Source organism: Myzus persicae, unplaced genomic scaffold, assembly GCF_001856785.1.
Source record: "Myzus persicae strain clone G006 unplaced genomic scaffold, MPER_G0061.0, whole genome shotgun sequence".
NCBI lineage: Eukaryota > Metazoa > Arthropoda > Insecta > Hemiptera > Aphididae > Myzus > Myzus persicae.
Window position 1 is genome coordinate 1,560,912 of NW_019100469.1, and position 13,481 is coordinate 1,574,392.

The 13,481-nt window shown below is 27.4% G+C and overlaps 1 protein-coding gene across 1 annotated transcript in view; it reads left to right on the plus strand.

Annotated features, from left to right (window-relative positions):
• LOC111040196 (putative mediator of RNA polymerase II transcription subunit 26) overlaps nt 1-13,481 on the plus strand; it is a 210,855-nt gene that overhangs the window by 157,642 nt on the left and 39,732 nt on the right. Inside the window, exon 7 of the mRNA XM_022324040.1 lies at nt 9,413-9,700. Coding sequence (XP_022179732.1) covers nt 9,413-9,700 — 288 coding nt within the window. The remainder of the gene's footprint in view (nt 1-9,412; nt 9,701-13,481) is intronic.

Consider the following 13,481-nt stretch of genomic DNA (forward strand, 5'->3'; position numbering starts at 1 on the left):
TTTTAAAACCTAAACCTTAACTTCAAAACAATTTTGTCGCTGATGATTAAAACATTTTTGTGTTTAATAAATGTGGTTAAGTTCAAAGTTTAGAAACTAAATAAAGCCTTTTGACCATTTTACTGAATTGTTCCTTCATTCCCACTTTTTATTTTCGTTTGAGACTGTGAAAGTTATTGTTGCTCATTAAAGTGTGTAAAGTTTATTGGTTTTAAAATCTCATACTGTGACGTATTAAATTGCAAGACTTCATTTTATCAAAAACTTTATTCGTGTTTTAGTATTTTGTGTCTTATTTTTACAGTTTGTGGCACATAAATACTAATGTAGCATAACGATGTTTCATAATATTATGAACTACATTTAGATACATATATACCAACTATATTGTTGTATTCCAATCAAATCTCGCTAATTTTAATCGTATGTGTGAGGTAGTAAAATTTTAATTTGCACATTTTATAAACTGCAGTATTATTAATATAATTAAATTATTTCACGAACAGTTCGAACAATAAGACATCAAATGTTATTTTATCTTTTGCAGCAGCCGAAATGTATTAATAAAAGCTACCTAGCTGCTTTCCAGTTAATGTACATTTTAAGCTTTGTATTATATTTATAGTGCACAAGTTAGATTTGTAATAATACGTCAGTCAGTTTTTACCTTTTACCAATTGCAACTGAAATCATCAACTTCAGAATCATTTTTTTTTTTCAAGTAACGATAGCCCAGTTGTCTGATGTTAAGTTACATAGTTCCCAAATGTAAAATAATGTATATATTTGATATTTGTACGCCAATAGTTATAAGTTACAAGTAATTGGTTAATAATTTAATTATTTTTTTAAATTTAACTAAAAGAAATACATTTTTACCAACGAATTCTACGGTGTATAATATTAATTATACTTAGTCTACTATTTTATGGTTTTATTAAATTTTAATTTTTAACACAACAATGTTCATTTTTAATAGTAGAAATTTGGTTGACAGCCCGTTAATTATTTTACAGCAAAGTTAAAATATATACTTTGAAAACATTGTTGGTTACAAACTTAACGTGCATTTTAAAGAATGCACTCCTCATAAAACTTTCACCTAAATTAACCCAAGAAGTTTGTTAACTTCAAAATGATTTCTATACCAATGTAGTTAGAAATTTAAACTTATAGTAGCTTGATAAATTAATAATCAAAATTAAAAACCATGATGTTCTAATATTTTATTAGCTGATATTTATTTAAATTGGTGATTGTCCAGATACGATGAGTCTACTGGTTGGGTGTATTTAATATTTATATAAATTCTTTTGAAAGCAATAAAATAGCGTTTCATTACACTTTTTATCCAATGGTATACATTTTATAATTCAAAAACCTAACATATTTTATGCTAATATTTTTCGATTATTATAATGTTCTTTATCGTGACTTAGTTCCAAAAAATAATTTCCATACCATATATTACTCAGAATTATATTAAATATTATACATATTATACAATATCTGTGATACTTGTCGAGCATTTTCTTAAACAAAAGTAAAGTATTAACTCAAAAAAGGGCTCAAAAACAATATAATTGCAACACAAAATATCACTTTACTTGTATCAGGATGACACACCCACACCCTTTGTCTCCGTCTTACAAACATACAACATTGCACATTTTACATAAAGAATAATTCATTTTACCTTGTTATTTATAAAATTAGAGTGAATTGAACAATGATGCAATTTAATGGTATGATTATTATCAAGGACATCGTGCAGGATTTTATTGAGAGTATTATTTTTAAGTAAGGTATGATAATTTTTCAAATGTTCAGTTTAAAAATGGTCATAACTTGCTTCATAATGCAATTGTTAATAAAAGCCTCCGAGATTCCCAGATAATGATCTTAATCTTAAATCTTATAAGAGGTCCATTTAATTTAATTTTAGAAATTACAGAGAAAAATGTATTATAGTAAACTTAAAATTAGCCATGCTGTACTTTTATAAGATGGAGACAAGGCATGCCGGTGTGGTGTGGTGTGGTCTTTTTAGATTAGGTATGAAGACCTACCTATTTTTTTTATAAAAAAAAATATATTAATGTACTAATACTATACTGCAATCAAAATAAATACATATAATAATATGACGCATTCAGATTATAGAACGTGATCAGTTTTTCGTTTTAAATATTGTTTATATAAACATATTATAGAAAATGTTATTGACGAAAATATACAAACTTCTCGCAAAGTTGACCTACGTTTATTTTTTTGTTTTTTGTTTTTTTTTTTTGTCAGAAAAACATCAGCTTTGTCATGAACTGTAGTTTTTTATAATGTAATTTTTTTTTCCATCACACTAAACTGTCCATTCATTTAACCTTTTGCGAAGAAAAAAGGGAATCATTAATCAAGCTTTTTTATGGCCACCGCCCGTAAAAGGACGAAAGACTCGCTTTACCCTGATGTAAAATGAAGGGTTTGCTTATAACCTATATTTACAAGTTTCCATGTCAAATTTAATAATAGCATAATTTTACATGTGTGCATCTACTTATTCTACTTTTCGTTTTTTTTTATGCTACATGCATTTTACGATGTGACTTTACAAAATTGAAACTACCGCTAAGAGCAATGAACTGTTTGGTTTTAATGATATATCCTGTGCCACGTAATGATTTACGACTTGGCAAAAAATACGAAATGCCTATAACATTTTTAATGGCAGCATTAGTAAATTTCTTCACAACACGGGTTGAAGAGTCTCGTATAATTTATTCTGTACAATATTAAACCAATATATTTTATTAACTAATTATATAGTAGGCTATAATATTAATTTTGCTAACGGATTTTTGCAATATTCCTGCAGAATACACATGCATTGTTTTCTCAATTAGACATTATATTGTATAATAATTATGCATATGACCCCACTCTGTCTTTTTTTAATATATAGCGTAATCTCAACAATTACCGATTACTTACCCATATAGTCCATCTCAAATATTCTCGATCCATGTGATCGTCTTCATAATATTTAAATATTGTATTTAATGACATTTTAATGTATAAAATAGTACAGGTACCCTTTGTGTATTACTATATAATGCAAACAATTGCCTTGGATTTCTACATGATTTTATTAATGACTTATTTTACTATAAAATACTTTTATATATTTCTAAATTTCCATTGTCGTATAAACGAATTTTGAATTATTTATATGATTTATTATGGTAGGTAGTAGTAGGGTCATACTGTATGTCTGTATACATTAATATATTTCACGGTAACGTGAGAACCATAAGTTGTATTATAAATGTAAATTACATTATTATAATTTATAACAATGTAATATAATAGAAGGATATGTTGTTATATTTTAAGGATGTTTGGCATTTATTTTTAGTCCATCGAAGACAAATGGTCTTTAATCTTTATGAACTCACCAAGGGAATCACGTTTCCATGGTTTTATTTCTTGGTAACTTTATTTATTTTCAATAAATAGAGAAATGAATACTCATATTTGATATCACTGAGAATTTTTTTCCATTTCAACTCACATAAAAATAACACTGGCATATAGATGTGTAAAATATATAACCTATCCATGGACGATGAAAACCAATAATACCTAATTACTTAATATTGTTCGGCGTATTGTTATAACATAGACTAGAATATTTAGGTACGTTACTCTAGCACCCATATGTCACGATTGTCCACGGTAAATTATATCATTATTTAGTAACCATTTCAAAACCATTCGTAACCATTCGTAACCACAAATTTGGTATTTGGAACTTTATTTTCACCTCAGAAAATCCAATTTTCTTCAGGAGGTGCTTCGGTAACGTTACTAACTAATTATATAATTTACCGTGGAAAATTGTGACATAGGGGTGACAGGGTAACGGACCTCTAGAATTGTATGTAAATATAACGAAATTATAAGTAACTAGTAAGTACTAGTAGGTAGGTATGTATATTTTATTTTATATTTTATAATTTAAAATTTAAATAATGTAACACCAAACCATAAATTACAAGAGTTAGGTACTAAGGAAAAAATATAATATCTTATTTAAATAAATCAATAATTTTAATTGAGTGTAAGATCAACTTAAAAGTGAACAAATTCAACAAATATGTGTTAGGTTAGATTTTTCAAATATGTCACCGTGGATGTCGGAAATTCCGGTAATGTAGATAATGACCTGGCGATGTCAGTAATGGTGGAGAAAACTATAGCCATTGTTAGTAAATCGGTCTTTATTTTCGTAAGTTCTGATAAGTTTAGTAAATGTCATTTTTTATCGGTACTTCCAAAGGTGATAAATGATAATCAATTTATCGATCTTGAAACTGAATATTAATTTTTAGTTTAATTACCACATTTTTGAATAAAGGGGGGTAGGAGGGTTGATCATTATCGAGTATTTAAAAAACCGGTATTTGTGAATAAACGGTTCACCTAATGATACATTTCGGTGTATGACGTATTTGCAATTTTTTTTGTTTTGAAAATTTAAATCGTGAGAGATTATGCATAAGTGTTCAAAATGTTTTACAGTTTGCTTTATGCGAATAAATAAGACAATTGGTTTTTATAATAATATTAAATAGTAACGACTGATAAATAGAAATTATAAGAACATAACGATTTTCGCGATTTAAGTATTCTTTGATAATTTAAGTAATAATCTAGTATATAAATTAAATATTACCCACTTGACTAGTTTAGTCATTTTATAAATTCTCTAATACATTAAAATGACTTGTCATTATTGAGAACAACTGAGTTCCGACGTTGACGGTAACATATGTACAGAAATTATCATAGTAAATATTAAAATGTATGAACAACATTGAGGGTTCAAAAAAAAACCCATAACATCGTTTTTTGTACTGAGTCACAATTTTGAGTGGGTGGCAAAAGTGAAAAAAATATATATGATAAATTAGAATAATAAAATTAGTAAAAATCTAAAAAGTATTATTATTTAACTGACTAAAATATTTCTAAAAAAAAATCCTGTGATAATTTAACATAACGCAAACCAATATTGTAGAATACAATCCTATAATTTTACTAGTATTACATTTTCTCGAAAAATACTAAAAAAATCAACTATAACCCTATTCCTACATACATAGTTTATTTTTATATTTCACTAAGCCAATTGATTTCATTGCTACATTTTACATTTTTTACTAGATTGCTTATAAGAGCCAATAGAGGCTCTTATAAATATCTAATGAAAATAAAAATACTACATATTGATTCATTATTGTAAAACTTATATTATTGTCAATGTCACCTAAAGTCTTAAATATACCTCATATTATTGAGTAAAATTTGAATTTAATTTAAATGCGTAAGTATGCCTATGGGTTATTATTAAACTTAATAAAATGCAATTGAATATTTGGAGTCTCAACAATAGGATTGACAGACAGATATGAATCGAATTTTCCATGTGTATCATTCTAGGGAATATCTTTACCTTTTCATAAAACAATAATTTTAATGGATAGCTTAATGGAAAATCATTTCAGAACCGAGTTCACAATGAAAGACTGTAGAGACTTCTTGAAAACAACATTGCAATTTCCTCATTTGAAATTGGTATAATAAAACAGTAAAAGAACCCCTTCTCATGACAATTATTACGTTCATTGGGTGAGCTGCAAATTTATTTTATGGATCATAAAACGACCTTTGTAAAATACTCTATAGATTCATTTTTCTTATTATTGAGAGTTTTGCGATGTTATACAGTGTACATTTCAAATTTTGTTTGGTAGTTATAACGTAATTGGTTTTACTTTTATAAATGTGTCATTATTTTGTACGAATCACAATGCTAGGACTATACTGATCATCATTAGTATATTTAAAAAAAATTGTATTTATTCTGTTTAAAAACAACGAAATTTAAAAATATTAATTAACGCTCTTGATGTATCTGAATCACAAATCACAAATATAAACATTGAATAACATAATTCATATTAAAACTATAATTTCTAGTAATGGAAAACCGGATTTTTAATTTATTTGTGATTAAAAAATTGTGTTTTCTTTTCTGAACACTTAAAATAATGTTTATTAATCTTAAATATGATAGTTGAACTAGTCTTACGACAGTTTAGAATATTTTATTCTCAAACCGCACACACAAATTTAATATTATACTATGTAATAATTAAGTGTGTGGAGAAGAGATGTGTAAAAATTATAAATTCTGTTCAATCTTGATCAACGACTCAATAAATAATATGTCATACAAATATAATATAATATACTAGCACGAAGTTTAAACATTCGTATTCTTGTTATTGGGATACGAACACAGCAATTTTGCTTGAATCAATAATGTACCTTGGAATCTCATTGAATTTATTTGAAATATAAAATACAATACCATTTCAGTTGATTCGCTTTGATTGCTTTGTGTGAAATACAATATGTTTATGTTTTATACGATATGCACACTCTTTCAAAATAAGACATCAAAGTGACATATTATAACGACGTCCGCCCGAATAATATATTAAAAACGTCAGTCCTAGGCAAAAAAATAAATAAATACCAGTTTTCGAACAAATGACGAACACCTTTGACAGCTTTATAAATATTATATTCTCTATAAATAAATTTCTGAAAGTTCACTGAGACACTTTCATTTATTATTACTTTACGTGTGAACGTCATTGGGTACACTCGTCAGCGTACAAAGAGCCAAAATATTCATGGCAGCGGAGGTTTTATAACATAATACGATAAGTTTGAATGAACACGACAACGCCTCCCTTTTTCTAGTCGGCGGGCGTTAAGTTAATGGGTACAGTACATTAAATCGGCGAGACTCTGTAAACGAACTGAGACCTATTAACTCAGCCTTGGGTAACTAACGCCTATAAATTAATATATCTAGCATGAAAAAACTCTTTAGAAGTAAATTAATGTGAGTTATAGAAATCATCGGAATTTAGAAAAGAATGTGGCGATGTTAATACATTGTTTTGTATTAAAAAAATATATAAATATAAATTTATACAGTTATAACATAAAACTATACCTATAAATTCCCATATTATATTTAAAATTCTAGTATCATGGAAGTTATATTATAAATAGTTGCACTTTATAACTATACATGTACATTTTGTATAAAAAAAATGTATATATAATAGCATATACTATAAGTTACATGCAATAAAATATCTGATCAATAAATTTAAAATTAACAGTCAAAAAAGACTTGAATCCATCTTTTTTTTACATTAACGATTCTTCAATACCTTTGGATGCCTTTCTACATAGTGGATAAATGTGTACTCAAAAGATGTGTCAAGTGTCCATGGATGATTTATTGTTATCAACATACGACATTGTACAATTGTACTAATATAATATAACTTATTTCCTCTGGAAAAAATATTCCTTACGTAAAGTCATTCAAAGTTTATCGTATTGGATGTTTCACTGTGCAAAATAAAACGGCTGAAAACAAATTTTATTGGTTATTCAATATTTTGGGGGTTTTTCTTCCCTACTCGCCATTTTCGCGACTGTTCGAAATTCCCACAGGATTGTGTTGTCAATAAGAAAGAGCGACAGGGTCGTTGCAACATTTCCAAAGCTATAATCGAAACGAATATAGAGCCAGTGTATTATCACCTTAAAATAGTTGAGAAAAATGAAACGAAATAGTTTATCTTACAAATATAATAATATATTTCATGTTAGGTGAAAAATTAAATTAAGTTATCAAACATAAAACAAAATAATACCAAATATGAAATTTGTTGTAAACACGCAATTCAGAACTCTAATAGTATAATATAACAACATAGACTATCGTGGAGTGTTTGTTAAAATAAAAATGTATTTTATGTAATAATTATTGTAATACAATACACATTAAAACACCAGTTTAGCCCTTTGAAAATACCATGCAATTTATATACTTTTATTTACCTTTCATCATTACTGTTAGTTTAAATTTCATACTCGGAAATCATGAATGTTTGAGTAAATGTTAATAATGGCATCATATTATTTATGATTTACTCGTTTTTTTTCTAAATGTTTGCAGAATTAATGTACTAAAAAAAAAAAAAAATACGAATCACTTAAAATTATACCTATATAATATATTATGTTAAAAACATGGGGTAATAAAATAAAAACATAATAATATTATGGTAAAATACTAACAGTTGAAAACATTTCTGATATTGTGTATAGTAAATCAAATCTTTGTTAACAACTTACTGTTGACATTATTTTAATTTATTAAATCAAATATTCAGTGGTTTATCATTATAAATAATCAACTATATAAATAGTTATTAAAACACCATAGGACCAAATTTTAGATTCTTAGAGCGATGCGATAAAGTCTAATGGTTTTAGAATAACGATGGGTGTATTTTATTTCTCAATAACCAACGTTGTGGAGTATTAGAGCCTACTTTAAAAATACTCTTTAACATGTATAAAATTGATCGGAAATTAGATTTAAATTGTATTCCGTGTGTGTCAAAATTGGTGACTTCCATTACTATTTATGAGAAAAGCACAACATTTAATGAAAAAAAAGCCAAATCTACGGTAAAATAAAACGACGATACATCGAATTGAGGACCTATCAGAAAATGTTTAAGATTTAAACCTAATACAATTCTAGTTTAAAAAAAAATACATACCACCGCAATCACTAAAATAACACAGTTTTATAAATCGAAAATTTTACGACTCGGAGATGTTGTACTACAGCATAGTACCAACAACCAAACACGTATAGAACGTCTAAAAGTCTTATTTTAAGTATTGATAATGTTTAATAAAATTACCATGTACAACAAATTATTAATCTCAAGCGTCAGAGCGAATACACATTATTCGTAAATACATAAGGTAATTTTCGTACATCTTTAAACACATAAGAAGATGAATAATATATTTTATGGATCTGTGAATTCTAGATAATTTAAAACAATTACATACATTATACATTGTTATGCATTATAGTAATCATAAATTTTAACGATCAATTTACAATAGTTATATTAATGACTAGCTGGTTTATTCAACTTATTTTATTAATGGGTTTTGAACTACAACGAGCTCACAAAAGTCATTTGTAAATAAATCGTTACTTTAAGCTTGAATATCCAATACCGTCAAAAATTAATGTAGGTTTGAGATCAACTTTTTATTTTAATTTCCGGTAAAAAAAAGTTATGGGGAATCTTGTATTAAATATACAAATCTTAAGTGTTTAAATTGAAAATTTAAACGATGTGTGGTCTATTGTTTTTTGAGCCCGTAACTACAGTTGCATTGGTTCTAATCCAGTTCCATGTACTTAAAGCATTTTAATTGTATTTCATAGGTATGGGAGTCCTCATCATAGCAGATCACAGAGTGTTCGGACGCCTGGCAGCAAAAGCACGGTACAATTGCACTTGGGACCCAACGGCATACCCAAAAACCGTTCCAACCAACTTACCTTGCCACAACAGAGGTCTAGGGTGGCTAGTATGCCAAATACTGGTGTTGAAGAGGAATACTATCGAATCCGACAGTTTTCAATTTCTGGCAAAGGGATCATCAACAGAGGGGATTCCCTAAAAAGTCGAAGATCAAAATCAAACAACAGTGTTGCATCAAGCAATTCAAGGTAAATCAAATTGAAGTAAAAATATTATACTAAACCATAATATGGTTAATATACAGTAATAGATAGGAGTATGGAGACACAGGAACTTTCTCTAATTCTTAGTAGCCTCGAGTCCAAGAAGCTCTTTTTTTTTAATATCATTAAAATATTTAACTTTAGTCTATAAAAAATGTTGTCGGTCACCACTCACTTGACTTGGTGAATGGAAATTAAGTTTCCAAATTTTCTAAACATTGGTTTTTATACAGTGATAAATAATATTTCTCCTAAGTCTGGGGGAGAATGTCCTAAAGAATAAGCTATAAGCGTTGTGGCATTTTTTTAAATTTCCGTGTACCGCCAATCAAACATTCTCCCAATTACAAAAATGTGTCTATTAGGCATTAGCCTCCGATTATGAACGTATTTTATGTAGTCAGTGTAAATTGATATCAACCTTAGTACATTTATTTCTTGAACTAAATAAGCACTTTGTTTTCAATCAATTAATTTAATATTACTATTTATTTTGATTGTGCATACGAATCATAATAATGAAATTGTACGCTTTTCTGATATCAGTCTAAATAGTAGGCACATTTTACACACGTTTCAGATACCTAATAAACTGCTGGTTTATGTATGAGTCACATTTTTTTCAAACACTTAACATACTATATTACCTTTTTTTAAGTCATCAATTATTTTTCTTCTTATTTTTCACACATCACTTCCAACTATATTAGGTCGATGACCAATAGCCAACACTTCCATTGAATGACTCTCTCCCAAATCTCTTTTTAGTCATTGAAATTTTCAAATAACGTTGAAACGACTTTTTACTTGTAAAAATATAATATGTATGTAATTGTTAGTAAATTGCAGTATTGTATTAAATACAACTTAATATATACAATCATTAATGAATACTCTTCATAATAGTATACAAATTTTGAATGGATAATTAAAAATATAAATGTTATAACTTATAAGTATTGTATAGGCATATAAAGTGAACATACGATTTAAAATGACCCAAATAATCTTTTGATTTCTATCAATGTTGGATTGTCAACATAACACACTACCAGTACAATAAGGCCCACATTTCAAAAACAGCAATTGTTCAGGAAATCAAATGCAATGTTCATAATTAAATGATAATTATTAATACAACTTTTATTAAAAAAATAAGAGAATAATTTATGACTGGTATGAAAATTATTAGGCCTTGCGAACATTATCTTATAATAATATAGTTTCACATAAATACTATTAATGGATAAAAGAAGAAAACATGTTATTAGGACAGGCCAAATGATAAATATGAAAAAAAAAAATTCTTATTACAAAATAAGTTTTGTATTTTTTTTTTACATTTATTAGAATATACACAATCTATTACATTTTTACAATAAGCAGATGTGAGTAAGATATTATTGGCAGTAAATACTTGAGGGGAGTAGCTACTCAGATATAACACTCAAATGATTTTTATTTACATTTTGAATTGTATACAGTTAGTACATGTAATCCAGTCAGTATTCGATCCTGCCATGGTCTGACTGCTTCAACCGTAGTTCTGTCTATGTTGATAACTAAAACTGAATATTATTAGATACAATAATGTTTAACTTTAAATACATAAGTATTTATATAAAGAAGATCGAATATTTACAAAATTAACACTGTACTTTATATTTTAATAAAATTCGCCTGGTTAAAAAAATGTAATGATAATAATTCAGTAAAACATTTCACCATAATATATATATATCAATCTGATCGATTCATGGAACTATCACAAATTATACGTAAATCCTAAAAAAAAACTTTTATTTATTACGTTACGTATACGGTATGGCCAAAACCTATGTGGTCGGCATTTTGTAATTTTGTATAGGCATTTGATTACACAAAAACCATTGGCCCTTATCCTTTGTGAGTTGATTACCCAAGCAGGGGGTTTATTGCGAATTTATTTCGATTGGATTTGCTGTATAATGTAGTGACGTGTGTTTATATTATACTATAGCTGCGAGACAGCGTTGTGGCCAAATCACTGTAATTCCTCAATATCTTTAACTCTGGTGCCACGCGTTAGCATTTTTTTTTTATTTATTACTTTTTGATTAACGGCCTCAATAAACTTAATACTTTGAAAATTCTGCAGCCAATACACGATGACAATATATCTTATTTATTAGTTGTCCGGTTGGTCTTCGAAGTCTTTAAGGAATATATTATCATGAGGTAGGCTGGTAGGTGCGTAGTGGTATTAATCTTGGTTTTTATGTAATTTTGCCGATTTTTAATTAGAGGGATTCATTGGTTTTGTTAAGTCTGTCGTGAAACTGTATTAATTGATTTTTTGGTGCAGTCGCCCATGCTGTTTATGTGTGGGTTAGGTTAAGTTGACTTAAAAGCTTCGTACTATTGACATATATCACAGAAGAGAGCATTTATTTTCATCTGATGGATTTAGCAGTTATTTAATACGGGGAATACAAGTTTATAAGCTTTTTGTTAATGTGGATTTTCCGAGTTAATTTTTCGTTTCGAAGTATCCCTAAATACTTAACTGAGCCGACTTCATTTGAAATAAGAATGCCATTCATTGTGCATCTGTCTGGTTAAATTTAATAATTTAAAGTTACGGGACTGATCTGTCATAGTTTGCAGCTGTTCAATAATTTAATTGCCAACAATCCTTTGACACAAAACCTAAAGCTTTAATAGTCATGAAATTTTTGTATAACGTTTTTTGAATAAATTGACATTACATATGACAAAAATTTGATTTAAAACTAGGACAATACTCATCGATATCAACGATTTAAGCTACACATTTTGTGCTAGAAGTTAAGCTCAAATCATAATATTATAGAACTTATAAGAGTTCGGAAAGATTATTTTCGAAGATTCAGTTAAAATTGTTTGCAATATACATAAGGTAAATATGAGTATGTATGACAGCATCATGATGATGCCAAGGTTGACTATATCATTGTTATATTACGTTTGCAATACCTATACTATATATTTAAAACAAAAACGCATTACATCCAAATATTTTTCTCCTACAATGTAGTTAATCTACATAGAAATCTATGTGATTTTATTATAATTTTTGCAATTTATTATTTTCTAAAATATAAAATTGTCATACAGCAACATACAAATATTTTTAGTAAAGCCAGCTAAACTTTAGCATTTAAAAATGTTTAAATAAGCTTTCTTTAAAAAAAACTTAAAATTTTCACTTTTAAGAACATTGATATTTTAAATAAACGATGTTATTCTATCATTTCGCATTTATTATGTAACGTCATGATAACAACCATGAATTATAATTTAATACAATATTGCAAATTTAGTCTTGTATTATTTTCAAAAGATTTCTGTTATTATTAATTTATACCTATAAATATAAACAACCATAACCGTTGAACATCATGTTATTATGTTATCCTTGCAAAATTGTATTCTTAAGTATTTTTAATATACATGTATTTTTACAGCTTCAGCAGGTGATGAATAAAAAAATGCCTCCTTTTTCTAAGATTCCACATTTCCAAAATATAATTGAAAATTCAATACAGTAAATTGATTTAATTACCATTGGCGTACTTTACGACTTCATTCTTAAGACAGGTGTAATTTAGAGCTATTTGTTACAATACTTCCAGGGACTGGGTTATAGTTTTAATATTTTCATTGCCTTCGCAGTTGGTACCAATTCATACAAAATGTAATTAAAAAATTCATATCATATTTATTTTATTACTTGACGTGTATACAT